General features: G+C 44.6%; 2 protein-coding genes across 2 annotated transcripts in view; one reads left to right on the top strand and one right to left on the bottom strand.

The window, feature by feature from the left end:
* The window catches only part of SLC7A7 (solute carrier family 7 member 7), a 158230-nt gene that overhangs the window by 53638 nt on the left and 78505 nt on the right, over nucleotides 1-26087 (top strand). The gene's annotated exons all lie outside the window — the stretch shown is intronic.
* On the bottom strand, nucleotides 292-7026 carry LRP10 (LDL receptor related protein 10). Its single transcript, XM_081290514.1, is given in 8 exon segments — nucleotides 292-1364; nucleotides 1487-1616; nucleotides 1945-2962; nucleotides 3080-3270; nucleotides 5283-5418; nucleotides 5907-5951; nucleotides 6351-6483; nucleotides 6485-7026. Coding segments are annotated over 8 exon segments (2259 nt in total). The 5' UTR covers nucleotides 6503-7026; the 3' UTR covers nucleotides 292-776.

Below are 26087 nucleotides of genomic sequence, written 5' to 3' on the forward strand. Positions count from 1 at the left end.
AGTTGCTTAGCACCTCGCTTTTGCTGAGGATGGCTTTGAAATTGCCATCCTCCTGCCTCAGCCTCCCGAGCTGCTGAGATTATAGGCATGCACCACTGCACCCTGCTTCCTTGAATTTTCTTACCTTTCAAGGGGCATAAAAATCAAGGGTGGGGTGGCTGAAAGATGGATAGGAAGAGGGCAACATGCAAAGGGCTAACAAATACCTTCAGAGAGAGGAGCAACAAGAGGGAGCATAAACCAAGATGGGGAGAGAGGCCAGGCTCAGGCTCAGAGCTGATTTACAAAATGTTAAAATTTATGATTCCTTTATTTTTTTTTACCTTGATTTCTTGGGCAATGCTGTAGGTGTGGGACAAAAATATTTGTTGCATTCTTTTTGTGAGCCAGGCTCTATTGGGATGGAGACTGGCAAAACCTCAGGCCATATCCAAATCCTCCCCTTGGGGCTGGAGGGTCTCCAGTCAATTGTCACTCTTGTGTTTAAGGCCACTTTGGGGTTGGGATTTGGCAAGGATGGAGTGTCCAGGCCTATGACCCTTTAAGAACTTTGCTTTTTAAAAACATTCAACTGGATAGTGTAAGGATAGGGAAAAGATGGTGGGAAAGGAACTGTGGTCTCTGGTTGTGTAGAGGAAGCTCTCAGTGAGCCCTCTCCCTGACTGAGGGACACCTAACTTTCTAGTAGCTACAGTGGTCAGTGGGGAAGCTAAGCCACTGTCTAAAAGGGTGTGCCACTGTGACTAGACCCACCCCTCCAGAGGAGCCAGGTCCCCTCAGGCAAGCAGTGGTTCATCCTCTGTTTCTACCACCCAGACCGCTGGCTCAGCTAGTGGCATCAACAACACATCATCCTCATCCTCTGGGGCCAGGACCGCTGTGTGGGGTCCAGGCGGAGTCCAGGTTGGTCCTTGGGGCCACAGGCTGGGCAAGAGGCGGCCTCGAAGGGCATGCACCACTCCAGACAATACTGATGGCTCCAGAGGGACTGAGGGCAGTGGCCCCTGGGTCTCAGGGACAGAAGGGAGGGTTGGAGATGTGCTGGCAGATGGGAGGGGGGACTTGACAGGCAGTGGTGGGGCTTGCTCCCCATCCTGCCCACCCACTGCTCCACCCTCACGGGCTGCACCTGGGCTGCCATCCAGGGCCTCAAGAGAAGCAACAGGAGGTGTGACCTGGGGTCTGGTCTCAGAGGCCCGAGATGAGGGATTGGTTCGGGGAAGCAGTCCCCAGCGGCGGAGCCTGCGAACCAGACGACGCACTGAGCGGCCCCGCTGGCGGCGGCGACCACCTGAGGCACTTCCTGGAGTCATATCCTGGCGCAAAATCTGTAGCAGAGAACGCAGATTGCCCAGCACTGAGTTCTGCAAGGAGAAGAGGCAGAGATCAGAGTCAGAGGGCCAAGTGGCTGAATGCAGGAGGGTGCAGTAATGAGGCCATAGCTGGTTGGAACAAGTAGGTGCTTGAGTTGGGGATGACTACTTACATCATTAGGGTTCTCTGTAGGGAAGTCTTCTACAGGCGGGATGGCACCCTGAGCAATGAGCTGCCCGTAGGAGGGAGGTGCCTGTTGTTGCACAATCTCAGCCTCCATCCGGGAGAGGGGGGCAAAGATGCTGGAAGGAAGGAGGGCTAGTCAGTCACTGGTGGTTCCCAGCCAGGGTGGCCTGCTCCAGCTTGGATAGGCCTCTTCCCTTCACCCTCAGGTCAGGACAGCTGGAGCTATGCTATAGCTTTCCTCAGGTCATCTTATATCCCTTCCTTCCTTGAGACTTCTTTCATAAATAATCTAGACCCTGTCTTTCAAGCGTTAAGCAACAAGCTGGTCACAGGAAACTCAGTCCCAAGGCGGGCACCCTCATGGTCTCCTGTAGCTGCACAGGTCCTGTCTCTTCATCTGTAAAGAGTGCTCACTCTTTTATTGCCAGTCCCATTCCCACTGACCTGTACTCCTGTGTGCGAATGGCATACAGCCTGCAGGTGCATCCCAGGGCGATGACCAGCAGCAGGCCGCACACTAGACTGCCAATGACTGCAGCTGTGATGACCTTGCGGGGCAGGGCATAGGAGCAGTCCCACTCATCGCTGCCATCAGCACAGTCTGGCTGCCCGTCGCATACCCATGTCTCATACACACACTTCTCGTCTCGGCATCGGAAGTTGCCAGGCTGGCAGTGCCGGCAGCGTCTCTCGTCTGCCCCATCAGCACAGAATGTCTGGTAGTTGCAGCGATCAGCAGGCAGGTAGCAGGCTGTGGCACCAGGGGTGCCAGCAGCCCCGCAGGGGAAATGTCCAGGTGGGCAACCAGGACAGTCTTCCTCATCTGTACCATCGGCACAGTCCCATGAGCCATCGCAGCGCTGAGCCTCACTATAGCAGCGCTCACCTAGGTTTTCACCAGCCCCCAGGCCTGAGCCTAACCCACATGGTCGGTCCCAAGGCAAGCAGTAGCCCCACACATGGTAGGTAGCATTAAAGCCCCGACCATTGCTCCAAGCAACTGTGTGATAAGCAACAACAGCCTGACCAGACAGTGTCTCCACAGTGACAGCTTTGCCATTGCTAAAGTGAGTGAGACTGCGTAGCAGCCGAGGGGTCTCTGGGGGCCCAGCGCCATCATACACGTGCACTGCATCTCCATAACCCAAGTCCAGGGCTGTGAAGCGCACTGCTAGCCGCCGGCCATCATGGGGGTCCAGCAGCCACAGGCAAGACTGGGGATGAGAGACTGAGGCCAGGTGTGAATAGCCAGGGGAAGAGAAGACCCCATAGAAGTCCTCCAAGGTGAGATTGCAGGGCAGGGTGGGGGTGGGGCCTGGGGTCAGGCTAGGAAATGGGTCTGAACTGCAGCCTGCCTCATCAGAGCCATCACCACAGGCATCAACTCCATCACAGCGCTGGGCAGCAGGTACACAGCGGTGGTTCAGGCACTGGAATTCTTCCTGCAGGCACATCAGCCAATCTGCAGAGGCATCATGGAGAGGGACTGTGAAACACAGAGCCCTCAGGATCTTTCTCTCTTTATTTGTGCTTGTACTGCCCACTCTAACAGCCCTTCAGACTTCTCCGTCCAGCCTACCTTGGCTGTAAGAGAGCAGGAACCCCTGGCCCATGGGTGCTCTGGCCCCAGCATAGCTGTAAGTGATGGTGACATTGCCCCCTGGCAGCTGAAGAGGGCTAGAAGGTGCCTCACATAGGGAGATCAGTGGCTGGAGAGGGGAGCTCAGGATTACACGTTCTGAGCCACAGGCCAGGTGCAGCTTCTGGAACCTACAGGGGTAGAGAAAAGCAGTACATAAAATGTTCTTGATTGATGCTGGCTTCCTCCTCCTCCAGCGCCACCAGGCCCTTCTAGCCCAAGAAGCACAAACACCTGCTCATCCATGATTCAAATGAAAGCTCAGCCAAATTCTTTTGCAGTTAATCTCATCAATGGGCATAGTCCTAACAGAGACCAGTGACACAATGATACCATGAAATATATCCTAGAGCCATCTGGAAAAATCTGACCTGTGTTCAGAAATTAAGTGAAAAATAGGTTTATTGCTTTTGAGTTGTTGCAGCATGTCACCCAAGTATTGTGCCGGCAATAACTGACAATTACTACACAGTTCAATTAAACAGAACTCACCAACACCCCAGTACTAGGAAGGTGAGACCTGAGATTCTCATAGCATACGGATCCCTCTGCCAAAACAGCCTCTCCCCAGATTGCCCTCCCCCTTTGCCTACCCTTTTCTGAGAAAATTCATAGCAAGTGAACCATGTAAGACAAACAGTCAGGTACTTAAAATGGGCCCCAATGCCATGACCCAAGGTCAGAGAAGCCTAGGGAGATGGAATGTTTAACAGATATGGAAGGGTGCTAGACTGTAGCTCAGTGGAAGAGTGCTTGCCTAACATGTGTCAGGTGCTGAATTCAATCCCAAGCACTTTTAAAAACCCCACAAAAACAGATCTGAGGAAGTTAAGGAAGGTTCTAAGCTGATTAAGTAGTAGGTTGCTATTGTTTATAGTACTGGGGATTGAACCCAGGGGTGCTGTATCACTGAGCTACATTCCAAGCCCTTTTTATTTTATTTTTTTAAAGCAATTCTGCAATGTTACCTTTTATTATTTTATATTTAATATTGCACAGGTACACATAAAAGAGATAAGAAATTGTAGCAATAAATAAAATTAAAACCTTGGTTCAAATAGTCACTTACTCCACAATCTTTACTTCCCCACTGATTTTCAATTTTGATGAAATTAAAAAGTTAAACACACATGCATGCATGCACATACACACACACACACACACACACACACACACACCCGCAAGCATTTTTCCAACCAAGGCTTGTCATCTGAGGATAAGGGTTGAAGAAGGGAGTGCTGCTGGTTATGGATGTTAAATAAACAATTTTTTCTTACAACAAACCCCTGGCACCCTGTTCTCACCATGTCATGGCCTGAGATGACTTAGTGTCTCCCAAGCATGACCAAGCGATTAGCGGGGCTGTGTCTTGTGTCTGTGCATCTCGACAGTAATGGGAGCTCTCTTTCCATTTGCCATGTATTGAAGCCTGAGCGCTTCGCTGCTTCGTGCATTTTCAGCTTGATGAATTCATTATTCTCCATATTTTTTCCTCCCTCCTTCAGAGAAAAATCTTTCCCCCAAATGCCAGGACCTTTTCCCCCCCTTTTAAAAAATGGGATTTTATTATTTTATTTTTTAAATATTTATTTTTTAGTTATAGGTGAACACAATAACTTTATTTTTTATTTTATGAGGTGCTGAGGATCGAACTCAGTGCCTCACGCATGCTAGGTGAGTGCTCTACCTCTGAGCCACAACCCCAGCCCCTCTTTTTATTTTGAGACAGGATCTTGCTAATATTTGCCAAGCTGACCTTGAACTTGTTGTGATCCTCCTGTCTCATTCAGCCTCCCAAGTTGGTGAGATTAGGGGCATGCACCACCACATCGGCTAGGGAGTAGTTTTTTTAATTCCAGACAGGGATGTGTAATGCTCTGAAGGACTTTTCAGAACAGTCCTGCCTGAGTCCAGGACCATTTAGAATAACCACGGTCCTTAGGAGATGTTCAGGACTGCAACCCACTGTTACCATGACAGGCTGGAACAAGTCAATGTTTTAGGGTAAACTAGGCAAAATAAAATTCTACTCTTCTGTTGGCAAGGATGATAAGTCCACAAACAAGTGATCTCTGAAGATTTTTTTCCACAGTGGAGCGGGAAGGGGCAGGGGAGAGGAATGGGATCTTTCCTTGCTTCTCACCTGACTGTTACCGTCTGCTCCTTGCTACCCAGGATGAGCCAGGTGCAGTTGGCAGGGGAGCTGCGCCTGTCCCAGCCCAGGGGCCTCTGTAAGGTGCCTTGCACTTCCAAGAGCAGTGCAGGAGGGTTCTCACAAGCTGGAGAGAAAAAGGTGGAGACACTGATATAGAGCCCCTTAACATCCCACTCCTATCCAGGCTTATGACCTCCAAGGGCCTGGGCTCTTCAAGATGGAGCAGAGCCCACTGCCCCTGATAATAGTCCACTGGCCCCTCTCTCCCTCTCTCCACTCCTCCTGATTTAATTATTAACACCACAATATTGAGCTCTGCTTTGCACCAGTCACTGGGTGAGGGAGGAGGAGTAGGTAATATTTCTCTATTTTGAGGAGGACTCTTTGAGTTAGAGCAAGCAGAGACATCCCATGGAAAAACCCGAAAAGGTACATAACAACTGCTAGGTGAGGGCCCACACTGGGTGTCAGTTTTACCATATGCAAAATAAAAGATTGATGAACTCTACTGTAAAACTATGGCAGTTCTCATGGAATTCAGAGAAGAGAGTCATTCTCTAGGGTTCCCTTTCATCGCCAAAACCCGCGGAGCCCGGGGCTCCATCTACTCACCAGGACTTGGGAAAATGTTCAGGTCTGGATGCGCCAGAGCGCCTCCTACAGGGAAAGCGAGAAAGGGCAGGGCTGTGAGTCGCTCAAAGTTTTTTTCACCTGAACAACTCAAGGAGGAAACGAAGCTGGTCTGGGACTTCTGGGCTTCCGGGGTTCATGAGAAGGGGTAGTGGAGCTCAGGGGAGGCTGCCACGCGTGACCTCAAAGGCAGGTCGTCCAGCAGTGCCTGTGGGGTTGATAGGGTGATCTGGGGAAGCTAGAGAGAGGACGAAGGCTGAATGCAGCCTATGGGGACTTTCCAGAGGTTGGGGCCGGCAGCGCTGGCTGCGGTGGGGGCTGGTGGTATGGGCAGGAAGGTCCGGTTGAGTGATCGCATAGGAGGGAGTTACAGCCCAGTCCCAGCTCGGGCGGGGTGTCGCACGCTTAGCTCGTCTCGGTTCTTACCAAGGAGAAGGGGGAAGAGGACAGCCGGCAGCATCCTGGGCCGTCCCGAGGAGCAGGAAGAGTCCTGGAGCTTCTGTCGTCTACCCAGTGGAGAGGCGGCGGTGCTGCGGACGTCCCGGCTCCCCAGTGCAGCAGCCCCGCGGGGGCTCCATGGCCCTGGCTCGACCTGTGCTCCGGATGCCAGGGCTGGGGGCGGGGAGGCGCCAGCCGCCCTGAAGTAGGGGCGGTGCCTCTCGCCAACTTTGGAGTTGTTTTCTCCGGCCGCCGCCGCGCGTCCTCGCTCGGGGCCGGCAATCGAAGGCTGGGACTCGGCTCTGCCGGTGTTGGCGCGCGCCCTCGCCTAGAGCCGGCCCGCAGGCCGCGAATGCCCCTCTCCAGGCCTGGCCGCCACCTGCCGGGGCTTGAGGCCACTTCCTCTTCGGTCCAAACTTTGGCGACTGTCAGACTCCAGGGCTGGCCGGGCGCGGCTCAACTTCCCCAGCGCGTCCAGCCCGCGGAACGCGACTGGGAAGCCGGGGAGGGGGAGAGGCGGCTGGGCCCGGATCCCTGGCCCTCACCCAGGCAGTACCCTAGGCTGCTCTGGAGTCCTAGCAGCAGGGGCGGAGGGAGGGCGGGTGGCCAGTCTGGTCCCACCCCTGCCAATCAACCCGCGGGCCCCGCCCACCTTCTTGCCTTAACCCCTTTCCGGCCCTGGCTGGGACTTGCCCAGCCGGCCCTTGACAAACAGCTTCAGCTTCCACTTTAACCCTGCTTTGGCTAGACTTTCTTTCTTTCTTTTTAAAATACTTTTGGTTGTAGATGGACACAATACCTTTATTTTGTTATTTAGTTTTTTTATGTGGTGTCGGGAGTCGAACCCAGTGCCTCACTCTCGCGCTAGGCGAGAGCTCTACCACTGAACTACAACCCCAGCCCTTGGCTAGACTTTTGAGTGTAATTTATTTTTTGTTCCAGGATGCATTTATAACATGTTTGTCAAAGATCATGCAATTCCATAGATATAATGGCTTTCCTTTGAATCCTTAAGTTTTCTTGTCCCAGTGCCTGAAATCTAGTAGCACTTTTGGTAGTGAGCCGTTAGTGTAGCAATTACCACACGGTATTGTAATCATTTGTTGTGGCATTTATTTATGCATCATTCCCGACCCTTCCCTGCCCCTTCTCTGGAAACTGAAACTTCCCTTAGGCTGAGGCCTAGACTGTTTACCTTTGTACCCACAGAGATTCTCTCCTGCACACGGTAAGAACTCAATAAATGATAGGTAAATATGTGAATAAATATGATTTACTACGTGCTGCCTATGTGATTTTAAGAAAATTACTTAACCTCTCTGTGTGTCTCTATTATAAAATGAGGTTTATAACAGTGTAATTCCCTCTTGTGAACATTTAGGAAGATAATGCAAGTTAAAGCACACTAGAGACAGTGCTCTATATCTGATGGCAACTATTATTAGCAATCACAGAACATATTTCTAGTTTATGTAGGGTTGGGGTTACTGATTTCCTATGACAGGAATAGATAATAAACAATAACTAATTGCAAACAAATGTATGTGCATCATATTTTCTTTATCTATTCATCTGGTGAGTCATAGGCTGATTCTGTTCTTAGCTATGATGAAAAGTGGCACAATAAAGCACGGGCATGCATGTATCTCTTTTGTATGCTGACTTCACTTCCTTCAGATATTTACCCAGGAGGTGTGTACAGCCGGACCAAATGGTAGTTCTATTTTCAGTTTCTTGAGGAACTTCCATGCTGTTTTCCATAGTAGCCATACTAATTGACCTTCCTACCAGCAGTGTAAAAGTGTTTTTTTTTTTTTTCCATATCCTACCAACATTTGTTGTTGGGTCTTTTTTGTTTTTGTTTGGGGTTTTTCTTTCTTTCTGATAATAGCCATTCTAACTGGCATTAATTGCAAACTTTTTTTAGCCTCCCTCCCCCAATATTTCAGCCAAAGACCTAAGTAAGCACTTAACTTCATACATAGTAAATATGTATTTGTTCATTTAATCTTGTCAACAACCCTGTGAACTAGATACTATGGTGATTCCATTTTGCATATAAGGAAATGCAAGCATGGATAAGTTAAGTATTTTGCCCAGGGTCTAGTATAGGTTGAGCATCCCTAATCCCTAATTCAAAATCCAAAATGCTTCCCAAATCCTAAATCTTTTGAGCATCAGAGTGACACCATAGTGGAAAATTCTGCCCCATGAAACTTTGGTTCAGGCACAAAATTATTAAAACTAGTGTATAAAATTACTCTCAGGCTGTGTGTCTAAGTAGTTTATGAAACATGAATGAATTTCATGTTTAGATTTGGGTTCCATCCCCAATATTTCTCATTAGGTATCTGCAAATTTTTTAAATATTTATTTATTTATTTTAGTTATAATTGAACGCAATACCTTTATGTTATTTATTTATTTTTTATGTGGTACTGAAGATTGAACCCAGGGCCTCCAACATGCTAGGCAAGCGCTCTATTGCTGAGCAACAACCCCAGCCCCTAGGTATATGCAAATATTTTTAAAAAATTCCAAAATGCTTCTGGTCCCATGAGTTTCAGTTAAGAGGTACTCAGCCTGTAAATGGTGAAGTTAAGGATTGAACCTGAGTGATCTTGTCTCTGGATAGACAAATTCTGATCTTTACTACTCTTTTCCCTCTACAAATCTATCAAACCCTTCTCTGTTAATGCCTTTTGTTGCTTATGGACCTCAGTATAACCTGAAGCCATAGAGTTAGTGGTATAAATGCACTTCCTCCTCTTGGACCTTGGTTCCATGCCCTAACTGTTTCTACTCTCCCCAATGACAGTAGGATTTGATAGGACCCTGAAGGTAGGGGGAGGATGCCAAGGGAAGCAGGGCAAAGAGGTTGGGAAACTGAATCATTTAAGTCCTAAAAGCACTTGTGGAGTTTTGGTGTGAGTGTTGGCTGTGCTCCCTGTGCTGGGTACCTGGCAGGTGTCTGGAACTCTTATTTAGGACTTCACTTTAGCTCCAAAGAGCTATGGTCTAGTTGGAAAGAGAAGTCAGAAGCAGATTTAAAATGCCAAACAACTGTGGGTGTACTTATGGGAGTGGACATGTTGAGGAGTAGGGGATTTGGAAAGGAAGCAGGAGAGGTGATGGTGAGATGGGAAGAGTGTGTGTGTGTGTGTGTGTGTGTGTGTGTGTGTGTTGGCAGTGGGTGGGGGGTACAAAGAGAAGGAGAAGTGAGCCCATAGTCTGGGATGCCACATAAACTGAAATTTGCAATAAATAAAATCAAGATCTAAATTGTTGGGATCAAGCATTATTACTAGGAAGAAATGGCACCAGAGAAGAACAAACTTATATAAGTGCCTTCCAAGTGCAAGGTATTGTGGTAGACACTGAGGATTAATTTTTTTTAATAAAAAATTGGCCATATAGGGCTGGGGTTGTGGCTCAAGCTGTAGCGCTATCACCTGACATGTGCAGGGTGATGGGTTCGATCCTCAGCACCACATAAAAATAAAATAAAGATGTTGTGTCTACCAAAAACTAAAAAATAAATATTAAAAAAATATTCTGTCTCTCTCTCTCTCTCTAAAAAAAAAAAAAAAATTGGCCAGATAGGGTTTGGGCTGTAGCTTAGTGGCAGAGCACTTGCCTAGCATGTGTGAGGCACTGGTTTCAATCCTTAGCACCGCATAAAAATAAACAAAGGCATTCTGTCCATCTACAACTACAAAAAAAAAAAAATTTTTTTTAATTGGCCATATAGGGGCTGGAGTTGTGGCTCAGTGGTAGAGAGCTTGCCTTATACACTTGAGGCACTGCATTTGATTCCCAGCACCACATATAAATAAGCAAATAAAATAAAGGATCATCAACAACTAAAAAAAAATTTAAAATAAAAAAATTTTGGCCATATAGGGCTGGGGTTGTGGCTCAGTGGTAGAGTACTTGCCTAGCATGTGTGAGGACCTGGGTTCGATCCTCAGCACCACATAAAAAATAAATAAATAAAGGTATTGTGGGGCTGGGGATGTGGCTCAAGCGGTAGCGCGCTCGCCTGGCATGCGTGCGGCCCGGGTTTGATTCTCAGCACCACATACCAACAAAGATATTGTGTCCGCCGATAACTAAAAAATAAATATTAAAAAAAAAGGTATTGTTTCCAACTACAACTAAAAAAAAAAAGGCCATAAGGCAAGGTGCAGTGGTGCACACCTGTAATCCCAGCTACTCTGGAGGCTGAGGTAGGAGCATCTAAAGTTTGAGTCCGCCTCAGCAATTTAGCAAGATTCTGACTCAAAATAAGAAAATAAAAGGACTAGGGAGGTAGATCAGTGACAAAGTGTCCCTGGGTTAAATCCACAGTACCAAAAGTTGGCCATGTCTCAAATTTGAAGGGTTAATTATTATTATTTTTTTCAGTGTTGAAAATGAATCCCAGCACCTTACACATGCTTGGCAAGTATTCTATACTGGGCTGCATCACCAACCCTTGAGGGGTTAATATTTAAGAGTAAATTCAAGAATCAGAGAAAGAGGAAGAGGAATAGGGAGAAGAAATAAAGAAAATATTAGGAGAAAATTAAAAAGTCTAGGTCCATATATTTTTGTTTTGTTTTTGTGTTAGTGGGGATCGAACCTAGGGGTACTCTAACTGAGCCACATCCCTTCCCCTTATTTTATTTTGAGTTGCCCAGGCTGGCCTTGAACTTGTGATCTTCCTGACACAGCCTACCTAGTTGCTGAGCCTGCAGGTGTGCGCCACTGCGCCTGGCTTAGGTTCACATAAATCATATTTAGACCACAAGTATCTTTGGGAATGGGCCTGTAGAAACATTCTTGGAAATCTTTAGGGAATTATTGAAAATAGTGGAAGTAATGGAAAAGGGCAGATATTTAGTTTAGGTTTTTTTTTTTTTTAATTGGCGATTGACTCAGGGCACTTTACCACTGAGCTACATCCCCAGCCCTCTCCCCCATTTTTTTTAAAAAGACAGGTTTTGCTTAAGTTGCTTGGGGCCTTGCTAAATTGCTAAGGCTGGCCTCAAACTTGCAAACTTCCTGCCTCACTCTCTGGAGTCACTGGTATTATAGCCATGTGCCTTTGTGCCCAACAGATATTTAGTTTTTTTTTTTTTAATATTTACTTTTTTAGTTGTAGTTGGACACATACACTTATTTTATTTATTTATTTTTATGTGGTGCTGAGGATCAAACCCAGGGACTCGCACATGCTAGGCAGCGCTCTAGCCCCAGATATTTAGTTTTTAAAATATCTTTTTTATGCTAGGTACTGTTTAAAACACTTCACGTACATTATCTCATTCAATGCTTACCACACCTCTAGGAAGTAGGTATTATTTTTGTCCTTGTTTTAAAATTGAGGAAACTGAGTCACGGTCAGATAACTTGCTCAGATCTAAATACTAGCATGTACAAGAACCTAAACTTGAATCAAGCTGTCTGGATCAGAGTCCTTGCTATTAAACATGATAGATTCTAGAATATTCACAACAAGGATTTTCAAACCTGGCTAATTTCTAGAATAGATTTTAAAACAGATGGCTTGTGACTATGCAAAGAAGGAAGAGATAATCTGTCAATCATTCACCTGTCTGCTTTCAGATTCATTCTTCTATCTCTTCCTGAAAACTAAATTTCCCAGGCTTCTTTGCAGAGTGATTTCGTCTAGGTTCTGCTATTAGGAGGCTTGGTGGAAAGCTGGAGGGGAGAGGAAAGGAGGATCCAGGATGTACACTGTCTCACTGCTTCAGCTTTATTTTCAGTAGGAACTATGCATCTTCTATGGTACTAGATCTCTCTAGGAAGCCTGACCTCCTCTCTGTTCTTCCAGCTTCCTGCTGTTGCTAACCTATGGCCTATCTCAACATCTCCTTTTTGGCTTTTTAGCAATTTAATCATATTTATGACTATATTTCTGTTAAATTTCTTCTCTTGACTGTCTGGCATGGGCTATTTTCCTGACTAGATCCTGATCAATAAGGATAATTGCCAAGGAAGTTGGCATAGTTTACCAAGAAATAGACACATTATTCTAAAATAATTCTTTTTGGGAGTATTACTTAGGCAGTACCATAAACGCAGACAATCTGGATTTAAGCCAATAGGAAAATCTGGGTTGAACTAGCAGTCTCAGACTGAAGTATGTTCATAGTAAACACATCAAAACTGATGTCAAGGGGCCTGGGGTTGTAGCTCAATGGTAGAGTGCTTACCTAGCATGCATTAGGCACTGGGTTCGATCCTCAGCACCACATAAATGTAAAATAAAGATATTGTGTCCACCTAAAACTTAAGAATAAATACTAAAAACAAAACAACAACAACAACAACAAAAAAAACTGATGTTAATGGGCTTGGAGTATAGCTCAGTGATAGAGCACTTGCCTAGCATGCACAAGCGCCTGGGTTTAATCCCCAGGACCCTACACACACACAATCCCTAAAACTTGACATCAATCTGGAGAATCCCAGTCAACACATAAAAAATTAATTATCTGAATGAATGAAGATGCAGAAAGTAAGTTAATCATGTTTTTTCTTTTAATTTTTTATTTGTTCTTTTTAGTTATACATGACAGTAGAATGTATTTTGACATATCATACAAAATTAATCAGATTTTAAGATGAACATGAATTGGAATTGAAAGGTAGAAGATGAATCGGGAGTGGTGGCACATGCCTGTGAGCCCAGCTACTCAGGGTGGGGGCTGAAGCTGAAGGATTGCAGTTTCAAGGGCAGCTGGGCAATTTAGTGAGACTGTCTCAAAATGAAAAGCAAAGGGGTGGAGTATAGCTTAGTTGTAGAGGACCTCTGGGTTCAATTCTCAGTATCCCCCCAACACACACACACACACACACACACACACACACACACACACACGGGATGGGAATGTTGCACAGTGGTAGAGCACTTTGTTAAGCCCTTGGTTCAATCCCCAGTATGCTTAAAAAAAAAAAAAAAAGACTCTAAAGATTTTGACCACCTAAAACTGTGGTCTAGAGTATCTTCAATGATAGAAAAAACTCCAAAATTCTACACTTAGGTTAAAACACTAACTTACAAAAAGGATAGTTGACTTAACCATTGTTTGTATAAAAAGGAATAAAAGATTTCGGATGGTTCTAAATGCATGTGAATAAATAACATAGTGCAATCACATACATACTAGAGAAGCAGTATGGAGTCAGCCTTGTTGGGTTCAAATCCCAGTTTTACCATTTATTTAAGTTGAATGACATTAGCAAACATTTTATTTCTGTATGTCTTAGTTTGTCCATGAATAAAATGGGGATGATGATAATGTTAATGTTTAGCTATCTACTTCTGTATAGCAAATTACTCTAAATTCAGTGGCTTAAATCCACTAACATTTATTTTCTCATTGATTTTCTGGATCAGCAATTCAGAAGCAGTGGATAATTCTGGCTTAATTGCAGTCATCTAAAGGTTTGGGGATGGATAATCCATCTCCAAAATGACTCACCTGCTTGGCAAGTAAGTTATTAGCTGTTGGCAGTAAGATCCAGTCCCTTTCCATGTGCCGATCTCCACAGTATTTGAGTATCCTCATGATAAGGCAGCTGGCTTCCCCCGAAAGATTAATCCAAAATAAAGCAAAATGGAAATTACGATGTTTTTAATACCAAGTGTCAGAAATCATACTCCATCATTTCTGCAGTATCCCTTTAATTACATAGGTCACTCTTCTGCCTTATAGGAAAACACATAAGAAAATAGATATTAAGAGATAAGGATCTTTGGGATCCATCCTGCGGGATCCCGACCATGATCTGCCTTCTAGTCCCCAAAGATGCGTGGCCCTTACATATGCAAATTTGCTTAATTTTCCTGAGGCACCCAAAAGTCTCATCCTTTATTATATCAGCTTGAAGTCCAGAATCTTCTTGTCTAAAATAGATCCCTGGCCCTTACCTAGTGTGTGTGAAGACCTGGATTCAATCCCAGTACCACAACAAAATAAAAAGAAATAACAGGGCCAGATACAGATGAGGCTCCCCAGGACTAATTTTTTTTTTTTTTTTAAAGAGAGAGTGAGAGAGGAGAGAGAGAGAGAGAGAGAGAATTTTTAATATTTATTTTTTAGTTCTCAGCGGACACAACATCTTTGTTGGTATGTGGTGCTGAGGATGGAACCCGGGCTGCACGCATGCCAGGCGAGCGCGCTACCGCTTGAGCCACATCCCCAGCCCCAGGACTAATTTCTTAAGTACAGCTCCTTGAGTACAGTTCCTGTTGATCTGAAAGCCTATGAACTAAAGAGAGAATTTATATTCCCTGCTTTGGCCCATCATAGTGGTGGGATGTGGGATTAGCACAGGGTAACTTCTATAGTTGTTCCTACTTGAAAAATGGGAAAATAGATATACAAAAGACTTACTTGTCCATAGAAATTCTAAAATCCAACAGAAGCTGGATGCAGTGGCACATACCTATAATCTCAAGGGCTGGGAAGGTGGAGGCAGGAGGATTGTGAGTTAAAAACCAGCCTCAGCTATGGTGAGGCACTAAACAACTTAGCAAGACCCTGTCTCAAAATAAAAAATAAAATGGGGGGTTGGGGCTGTAGCTCAGTGGTAGCATGCTTACCTAGCACATGGGAGGCACTGGGTTTGATCCTCAGCACCCTATAAAAATAAATAAAGGGGCTAGGGATGTGGCTCAAGCAGTATTGCGCTCGCCTGGCATGCGCGCGGGGGGGGGGGGGGGGGGGCTGAGTTCGATCCTCAGCACCACATACAAATAAAATAAAGATGTCATGTCCACCGAAAACTAAAAAATAAATATTAAAAATTCTCTCTCCGGCTGGGGATGTGGCTCAAGCGGTAGCGCGCTCGCCTCGCATGCCTGCGGCCTGGGTTCGACCCTCAGCACCACATACCAACAAAGATGTTGTGTCCGCCGAGAACTAAAAATAAATGTTAAAAATTCTCTCTCTCTCTCTCTCCTCTCTCACTCTCTCTTTAAAAGAAAAGAATGTTTAAAAAAAAAATTCTCTCTCTCTCTTAAAAATAAATAAATAAATAAAAGGTATCCTGTCCATCTGCAACTAAAAATAATAAATAAATAAAATAAAATGGGCTAGGGATGTGGCTCAGTGGTAAAGTGCCCCTGGGTTCTATCTCAAATATAACAAATCAAAACAAAAGAACAGCAACAAATCCAACAGAATACAGATTGGTCATTCCTTGATTAGAATTCAAAGCCTGAGCATAATTTTCCATAGCTCTTGGTTCCAAGTGTAGATTCCTTCTAAGAAAGCCTTCTAAGTTTTCCTTTTCCATAAAAGATAGCCCATGCTTGCAACTGTGTGGTTTTCTTAGCCTGATTTTTGCTGTAGAAGACTGAAGGTTAAAAGCCCTCTTCACATTTTTTATTGTCTCTGTCATTTTCTTTTTTTTTAATATTTATTTTTTAGTCGTAGATGGACAATACCTTTATTTATTTATCTTTATGTGGGGCTGAGGCTTGAACCCAGCGCCCCACACATGCTAGGTGAGTGCTCTACCACTGAGCCACAGTCCCAGCCTCTTATTTATTTATTTTTATGTGGTGCAGAGGATAGAACCCAGGGCCTCACACATGGTAGGTGAGCACTCTACCTCTAAGCCACAACCCCAGCCCCGTTCTTAGATCTTTTTTTTATTTTTTATTTTTATTTTTTGGCAGTTGTAGATGGACAGCATGCCTTTATTTTATTTATTACTATATTTTTTTTACGTGGTGCTGAGGATCAAACCCAGTGCCGCACACATGTGAGGCAAGTGCTCTGACACTGAGCTACAACCCCAGCTCCCCTTAGATCTTAATAAAGGAAGCTTATTAATTTATTAGCTGCATCTCTATTTTCTGAAAATACCCTAGATTTGATGTTTTCCTAGAAGCCATTTTAAACTTTCAGCATAATATGCTATCTAGAGAGACTGAGAATTTAAAAATCTAGCATGCCCATAATCCCAGTGGCTTGAGAGGGTGAGGCAGGGGGATCGAAAGTTTAAAGCCAGCCTCAGCAACTTATTGAGGCCCTAAGCAACTCAGTGAGACTCTATTTTGAAATAAAGTACAAAAAAGGGCTGGGTATGTGGCTTAGTGGTTAAGTGCCCATGAGTTCAATTCCCAGTACCTAAATAAATAAATAAATAAAATATAACAACTTCTCTCTCCTTTTTCTTTGTCTTTTTTCCCCCTTTCCTTTTCTTTTAAACAGTATCTCCCCATCCCCAGCTTATCTCTCTCTTCTCATATTTTAAACAGCAAAAAAGAAACCAGGTGTCATCTTCAATACTTTGCCTGAAAGTCTTATTTATATTTCCCATTAAGTAGCTATATTTTCTTCTTTCCACATTACTACAGGTTAACTACTGAAACTAAACTTGCTTCATAAAAATCCTCTTTTCTTTTTAGTTTCAAAAACACTTCCTTGTTTTCCTTTAAATCTTCCCTGGCTGTCTCTTTAAAGGCCCTCATGTTTCTACTGGTCACTTTAAGGTATTTGAGACTTTCATTAACATTCTTCTCAAAGTCTTCCAGTTTTTCTCCTTTTCCTGATTGCATAGTCAGTCTGACCTTTTATGTTCATCATAGCAGGCTATGTTCCAGTTCCCAAATCTATATTAGTTATCTATTGCTGGATGATAAATTTCCTCACAATATAAGCAGTTTTAAAATTTATTTTTGTAATACTGGCGATGGAGCCCAGGGATGCTCTAATTCTGAGCTACATCTTCACCTTTTTTATTTTATTTATTTTTTTGGTACTGTGGATTGAATTTAGGGGCACTCACCACTGAGCTGTATCCCCAGCCCTATTTTTTTTTTTTTTACCAGGGATTGAACTCAGGGGCATTGAACCACTGAGCCACATCCCCAGCCCAATTTTGTATTTTATATAGAGACAGGGTCTCACTGAGTTGCTTAGTGCCTTGCTCTTGATGAGGCTGACTTTGAACACGTGATCCTCCAGCCTCAGCCTCCTAACCCACTGGGATTACAGGCGTGTATTTTTGATTTTGAGACAGGGTCTTGCTAAGTTGCCAAGGCTGGCCTTAACACTTGCTATCCTCCTGCCTCAGTCTCCCACATCTCTCGGATTACAGTCATGCACCACTGTGCGTGATTGATTGTTTACTCTTGGAAGTCACATAGTGTCACTTTTCCCAGATTCTATAAGAAACAGATCACCAAAGGCCAGACCACATTCCAGGAGATGAATTAGTTTTTTCTTTTGAAGAAAGAAGTATCAAAGAATTAGTGACTTGGCACAAGGTAAGCATTATATAACAATTAGGGATGATTATTCCACTGATCAAATTACATTGAATGATTGTCTTAATAATAATGAGTATTTACACTCTGCTAAAATGTTCTATCCTTCCTCTGTTCCACTCCAAACGCTTCCTATTTCAGTCAGAGTAAGAGCCATTTTCTGCAATAGCTTACAAGGCACTATAGGATCTTGTCTTGTTACGTGTGTCTGATCTCCTCTCTTGCTATTCTCTTCCTCGAGCATTCTGTTCCAGCCACACTAGCATATTCTGAGGTTGTAACCTGGCAGGCATGCTCTCACCTCAGGGTCTATGGTATATGCTATTATTTTTAATGTTCTTCTTACCAAGAACCATCTGGCTTGTTCCCTGGTAACCTCTGTTAGTGGGTCCTTCCCTGGCAACACTACCTGAGATTACGTCTCCAATTCTTTCTCTTCTTCAACTGACTCTTCTTCTTAGCACTTATCACTCTCTAGTATTCTATATTTTACTCCTTTGTCACATTTACTGCCTGCTCCTCTCACGAGAATGTAAGTTTCATGAGGGCAAAGATCTTTTTGTTTACGGTTATGTCTGCAGTACCAAAAACAAAGTCTGGCACTGGTGGGTACTCAATAAATCCTTTCATATGTGTGTGTGTGGTGCGCGGAGGTGCTGGGGATCAAACCAGGACCTAGCACATGTTAGGCAGATGCTCTACCGCTAGGTTACCTCCCAAGCTACTTTTAAAATTTTTAATTTTGAGACAGGGCTCACTATGTTGCCAAGGATAGCAAGTTTAAAGCCATCAGCCTCCCGAGGAACTGGGATCACAGATGTGTGCCACCATGACCAGCAAGAAATGCTTGTTGAATGAATAGATGAAACAATGATTCATCAGGGACGTCTTTTAATCCACTCAACTGTCCTTCATATTATTATTTGTGCTTTAAAGATGAGGAAACTGAAGCTCAGGGAGGATAATTTATAGGAAGTCACTGAGTAGGAAGTAATAAAGATTGGATTGAGATCCAGATTGTGTAATTCCAGAATACTCACCACTAATCAAAAATATAATACTGCTTCTCCATGCACTGGAAAAAGCCACTCTTTAAAAGATTAATAAAATAAAATACCCCAGTTCAGAGGAAGGTAATAGGATGTTGAGGGTCTCTAAGCCATGTCATGTAAGAAGCTATTTATGGGACTAGAAAGGCTTTTCTTTTCTTTTTTTTTAAATTTATTTTTTAGTTGTAGATGGACACAATGTCTTTATTTTTATGTGGTGCCGAGGATCGAACCCAATGCCTCACATGTGTGAGGCAAGCACTCTATTGCTGAGCTATAGCACAAGCCCCCTAGAAAGGCTTTCAATAAAGAAAAGTTTAGTGAGCAACAGAATTCATGAAAACTATAGATTCAGATATTTGATGGGCTGAATGTAATATGAAATAAGAATTTGCATATTGTATTTAATTTGAAGGATAGAAACTGGAATTAACAGAGCGTATGAATAAGGTCAGGGCTACCAGTGGCAGGGTGTTCATGCACAAGGCCCTGAGTTCAATGAATATGAAGAAAAAGAGAAAGAGGAGGAAGAAGTTCAGTTGACTCTCAGCTTGAGGTATAGAGGTGAGGTCCTGGGTTGGTATAAAATGACACTTATCTGGCCCTTCAGTTTTCCTTGACAAGGTGACTTGGTTCATGAGAGACAAGGGGAATGGGAGCTTTAAATTGTGTTAGATGCTAAAATGAGGCCAAAGAAAGTACAGGCTGAGGGAAGAAAGGGGTCACGAAGGCCTCATAGGAAGAAGTTTCAGTAAATGCCTTGGTGGCTTTTTTTTTTTTTTAACTTCAGTTGCTAGAAATTGAATCCAAGGGTGCTCTACTCCTGAGCTAAAACCCAGTCCTTTAAATTTTTTTTCAAAAATTTTCAAATTTCAGGGGGCTGGGGATGTGGCTCAAGTAGTAGCGCGCTCGCTTTGCATGCGTGCGGCCCAGGTTCTATCCTCAGCACCACATAGAAACAAGGATGTTGTGTCCGCCAAAAACTAAAAAAATAAATAAATATTAAAATTCTCTCTTTCTCTCTCTCTCTCTCTCTCTCTCTCCCCCCTCCTTTAAAAAATTTTTTTTTTCAAATTTCAGGGCTGAGGTTGTGGCTTAGTGATAGAGCGCTCGCCTCACATGTGCAAGGCCCTGGGTTCGACCCTCAGCACCACATAAAAATAAATAAGTAAAATAAAGGTATTATGTACAACTACAACTAAAAAATAATTAATTTTTTTTTCAAATTTCAAAATTAAATTTTGAAAAAAATGGAATATTACTCGTCTTTAAAGAAGAATATAATTATGGCATTTGCTAGTAAATGAATGAAGTTGGAGAATATCATGCTAAGTGAAATAAGCCAATCCCCCAAAACCAAAGGCCAAATGTTTTCTCTGATATTCTGGTGCTAATTCACAATGGGGGGCAGGGGGGAAGGCCACTAGGGAAGAATAGAGTTATTTTATATTAGGTAGAGGGAAGTGAAGGAGGAGAGGTGATACAGGGACAGGAAACATAGTAGAATGAAACAGTTTTTATTACTTTATGTTTATATATGGCTGCATGACTGATGTAATTCTACAACATATACAATCAGAAAAATGAGAAATTATATTCCATTTATGTATGATATATCAAAATGCATAAATGCATTATACTGTCAGGTATAACTAATTTGAACAGATAAAAAAATTACAAAGTTTAAGAAAAAAACAGGTGTGGGAATGTCTGCTTCTAATTATCCTTGCCACTTTTTAAGTCTTTGTCAATCTGCTAATCTGACAGGTAAATAAAGATATATAATAGATATTTTAATTTAAAAAAGGTGAAATTGGGCTGGAATTGTGGCTCAGCGGTAGAGCGCTCGTCTAGTATGGGTGGGACCCGGGTTCAATCCTCAGCAACACATAATAATAAAGGCATTGTGTTGTGTCCATCTACACCTAAAAAATAAATGTTAAATAAAAAATAAAAAATAAATAAAAAAGGTGAAATTGAGACTGGGTCTATATTGCCCATGCTGGCCTTGAACTTGTGATCTTTCTGGGATTACAAGGTGCTCCACTTAGAAAATGCATGGGTTGCAGATGTAGAGGTTGGGTTAAAAACAAATGACAAGTGAAAGAATGTAGACAGCTCTAAAAAACTTTGGCTTGAGAGAACAGGAAAAAATGGGGGGAAATTATGCAGTATCCAAGAGAGAGTTTTTCATGATGAGGAAACTTCTTTGTCTGAAAGGAGAGGTAGAGTTGAAGACACTACCATATGGTTACAAGAGCTAGTTTATGGTCTGGAAAAGAATGAAAAACAGTTTAACAACTCCTTCTCCTCCTCCTCCCCTCCTCCTCCCCTCCCCCTTCCCTCCCCCTCTCTATTCCCTCCTCCTTCTTTTCCTTCTCCTTCTCCTTCTCCTTCTCCTTCTCCTTCTCCTTCTTTCTGGTGCCAGGAATTGAACTCAGGGGCACTTAACAACTGAGCCACATCCCAGTCCTTTTTTTATATTTTATTTATTTAGAGATGGGGTCTTCCTGAGTTGCTTAGGGCCTCACTGAAATGCTGAGGCTGGCATTGAACTTGTGATTGTCCTGCCTCAGCCTCCTGAGCCTCTGGGATTACAGGAGTGCCACTTCCCGGGGGTCAGTTTAACTTCTTATGTGGGCTGGGGGCACACCTCCCTGGTTTGAGAGTGACCTCAATCATATCCATTTTTTCAGCCTGTGATATATTATAAAATTAAGAAATATTAAAATGGTTTTTAAATGCTTGGTATATTTAAAATACTTATGAAAAAAATTAGCACAAACAATGCAATAATATAATGCCGTTTATAAGATATCTATAGGAATTTTTTTAAACTACAAAAGTAGAAATGTAAGACCTTTAATAAATGTGAGATTGGGACACCAGGGATTCTCCTGGCCCTGGGCTGGGAAGAAGATAAGAGGATGCTGCAGGTTGTAAATCTCCCACAGAGGCATGGGTTTGACTTCCAAATGACTCAGGTAGGTGAAAAACAAAAGAAGTCCCATTTTTAGGTAAAGGGGACACCAGACTTTCTTACTCCACCCCTTAACCCCCTCTTCGGAGTTCTAGGATAGCACTCTGGTCCTGGAGTCAGGTCTCACCTGAATTCTGACCCTGGGATCCAGGAGACAGGCATCCTGGGGTGAGCCGTGTCTGAGGCATCCACAGGAGGGCAGTGTGGCAACTCGGAAGCGCTCTGAGAAGAGGTCGCAGAAGGGCTTCCCATCCTCTCTCCGGTTGGCCCTCTGTCCGGTAGGTACCCGCTCCACTCTCTTTCCAGAGTGGGTCAGGGCTGCCCTCCTACTCCCGCACTGGGACACCAGACGGAAACTCTGACTTTTTCCTCTCTGTAACTGGCAAGGCTAAGAACGTCTGGTCGGCCTCTCTCCCCCAGAGTCCCACCCCTTTAAGTACAGGTGTCCAGGGTGGAATCATAGGAAGTGGAAAGGGGGAAGGGATAGTTTGGTGGTTTCGGTAGTCCTGGGACGGTGGTGGTGTTGGAGGGGGGGTTGCCTTGCTGCTCTCAATTCTTCAGGTCAGGCATGCAGCTTCAACACTCAACACAAGGGGGCGCTACCATACTGCAAACCCTGCCTAGACGGCCTCTGCTGGAGAGCAGGGTGGCCCCAGGCACTATGGAATGGGATCAGTGTTCCTCTAGATCCCTTCCCGGGCTTTCCTCCACTTGGAACTTATGCAAGGGTAGGGATGTAGGGCAGTAGTAGAGGGCTTGTGTAGCAAGGCCGTGAGTTTGATCTCTGAACACACACACACACACACACACACACACTCCTACCTTGTGCAGGGTTAGTCTTGTGCAGGAATAGTTTGGATGCATCCCTGGAGCACAGGCCAGTAAAGTAGAGGAAACAGTTTAGGAACATCTGGCCATGGGATGTTAGAAGAGTGTAGGTAAGAGACCCCACCCTGCTGGACACTCCAGGTAAGGGTACAGGCTGGGCTGGGGTGCAACCTGAAGGCTTGATATTTCCGGAAGAGTTGGGTCATCACAGCTGGAAATTGATCACTCCCAGGTTAAGGACAGGCTGTAGGTGTAAGTGGTAGGCCCTGTAGGGACAAAGTAGGAGGTATGAATCTCTTTACATCAGTATATTCTTCCTTTCTTCCTTTTTTGCAGTGCCAGGGATTGAACCCAGGGCCTCACACATACTAGGTAAGTGCTTTTGCACTAAACTACATCCCCAGTCCTTTTTTATTTGATATTTTATTCTACTTTAAGTTTTCCAGGCTGCTCTTGAACTTTTTTTTTTTTTGTACTGGTATTGAAACCAGGGGTGCTTAATCACTGAGCCACATCCCCAGTCCTTTTTTACATTTTATTTTGGGACAGGATTTCACTGAGTTGCTTAAGGTCTCACTAAATTGCTGAAACTGACCTTGAACTCCTGATCCTCAGATCCTCTTGCCCCAGCCTCCCAAGTTGCTGGTATTATAGGTATGCCCTACAACACCTGGCTGTCCCAGAACTTTTGTTGATCTTTCTGCCTCAGCCTCTGGGGTAGCTGTGATTACCGGTGTATGCATCATGCCCAGTCTTTTCTTCCTTTTACAAACATTTTAGGGGGCTGGGGTTGTGGCTCAGTGGTAGAGTGCTTGCCTAGCATGCATGAGGCATGGGGTTCAATCCCCAGCACCACATAAAATAAAAACTAAATAAACAAAATAAAGGTATTATGTCCATCTACAACTGAAAATATTTATTTATTTATTATTTTTTTTAAAATATTTATTTTTTAGTTCTCGGCGGACACAACATCTTTGTTGGTATGTGGTGCTGAGGATCGAACCCAGGCCGCACGCATGCCAGACGAGCACGCTACCGCTTGAGCCATGTCCCCAGCCCGACAACTAAAAATATTTAAAAAAAAACATTTTAGGGGCTGAAGCTGTAGCTCAGTGGTAAAGTGCTTGCCTTGCATGTGTGAGGCACTGGGTTCAATCCTCAGCACCACATAAAAATAAAGATACTGTGTGTTCATCTACAATTAAATAAAAAAAATTTTTTTAAAGATCAAGGTGAGATATACAGTTACAAAGTCCATGAAGTATAAATATATATCTCTGATTTTTCAGCTTACATATTCAGTACTTGTGTATACACAATACTTATGTAGGTATGTTTAAAATACTTACATAATTACAACTACTGCTGACAATTCAATTTAACAAACCTTTATTCAGTGCCTTCAGTGTGCCTAGCACTATCTTACTCTTTTGTAAGAAAAGTGAGGACAGAACATGTTTATCAGTGGCTGTGATGGGGTCAGTATTATGAACAGTAGAAGTTCCTTGACAGAACTACACTCTCAGTGTCTGGTAAAGGAAAGCAACAGCTGTATGATCTGATCCTAGGGGCCATCATTTTGGGATCTAAAGCAGATAGAATTGTCTGCCATGTCTGAATATACTCAACCACAGACCCTCAGATACATTATTGGATTCAGGAAATATTGTCAGGGCAGCCATGCTTCTAGCCCAAAGTCAGGCACTGAACAGAGAAAGAGAACATTCTGAGAACTGATCTTGTTCTCTAGCCCAGTGATACATACATATCTCTGGGAGCTGACTAAAGAAGGGTGACTCTGACCACAGAACAAATCAAAGTAACTAGAGCCTGTGGCAGATGGAAATCTGCTAGGCCTTCTAAGAGGCTGACTTCTTCTCCCTTTGTGGGCATCCTGGCCTTGCCCGACCCAAATCCCATGCTGCCCCAAGTCAGGGAAGTGTGCCTAAGTGAGAAATCAAGTGAGCAAGCAGGATGTGACCCACAGCGAGGTAGCTCCCAGGCCAGGCTGGCCCCTGAGTCAAGGAGCTACTTTAGGCACTCAAAGGAAGCCCTTCCGCCCATTCACTGCAGTGTCACCTCCTCTTCTGTCTGCTCTACTATCCTTCTCTACACAGGGGTGGTCTTTGGGGGCAGAGGACTGGTCTCTTTTTCCTCGAAACCATGAGGGCTACGTGGCTGAGGAATGAGGGATTTTGAGGGGAGCTGGCTTCAGCATGGAGGCAGAGGAAGCTGCTTCCTAGGGATATGATGACAGCCCTGATCTGGGGTGTCCAGTGATCCCACTGTGGAACCCTTGGGGCCAGGACTGATGGCAGGGGAGGACACAGGGGACTGGGCCTGGCTGGGGAAGGCTGGCCTGGAAGGAGCTGAGCCATCGGCGCTGGGCCAGAGTGGAAAGTATGTGTGTGAGCTCATTTGAAAGGTGGCTTCTGGCCAGTCAGCCTTCCAGGCCCTGGCTGCCTAGGCCCCTCACAGGCTGCCTCTAGGTCTCCCCAGTCTCCCAAGCCTGTCTGAGGGAGAAAGGCAGTAACCCCCAGGAACGGGCTAATGTTGCAGAAAGTGAATGAACTCAGCCCCTGATGGCCTTGCTTCCCCCAGGCCCTTGAGCATAGTCATCTACCACCCCACCTTTCCCCTAGCTGCTATCATGGTCTTCCTCAGAGTCTTGGTGCACCCTTCTTTCCCTCAGAGTGCCTGCTCCTGTTCCTGAGAAGGGAGGTGATGGAGTTCCTGAGGAAGAACCCTTCTACCCTGCATGCCTACCTTCTATACGGAAGCTGCTACAGAACATAATAAGCAGAACAGCACATGCTGACAGATTCCCCAGAAGGCACTGCCATGAAGACACCTATCTACCTAGGGTCTACACTGGAAGAGACACCAAAGAGACATTGTCAGAATTTTCTTGCACAGGAGAAAGAAGAAGAAAAGTCAGATAAGGTTTTAAAATTTGGATGAGTAAGCTGTGACCTTAGCAAGTGATTAATCTTTCTGAGCCTCAGTTTCTTTCTGCATCACTGCATGTTGTGAGGATCTCAGTGAATGCTAGCTTCCCCTTTGTTGGAAATGGAAGGCAGGGGGGATAGAGAGGACTGGCAGGCCTGTCAGATTGAAGAGGGGGGTCCTGGGAGAGAACAACAGAGGACCAGCAGGCTAACCAGATTGTAAGCGGGTGGGGACATCCCTTTGCCCAGTCCTCTCTTCTCCAGAGGGTGTGGCCCTCATAGATCTTTCCTTCCCAGCCCCGCTGACCCAGCGACTGGCTGGCAGCCTTGGAGGCATGGGCCCAGCTGGTGAGCAGGAGCCTTGGAGAAGGGGAGGTGGTGGCAAGGGAGTTCATGGCACCCTTCAAATGTGTGGGGCCCAGCAGTAGGAAGAGTACTACCCTCCTTGACCCTCATCCCCAGTCCAGCATCTCCTTTAGACCTGTTTCCCTGGGTTCTTTCCAAACTCTTTGCAGATTCCCCTTGGCTCCCTCCTGACTGCTCCAACTCACATGTGCTGCTTTCGAATAAAGGAACTTGGAACCACAGAAACTGGGTCAGGCCCAATGGACAGATCAGCCAGCG

This window comes from Spermophilus citellus, assembly GCF_964194105.1.
Source record: "Spermophilus citellus genome assembly, chromosome: 4".
NCBI classification, from domain to species: Eukaryota; Metazoa; Chordata; class Mammalia; order Rodentia; family Sciuridae; genus Spermophilus; species Spermophilus citellus.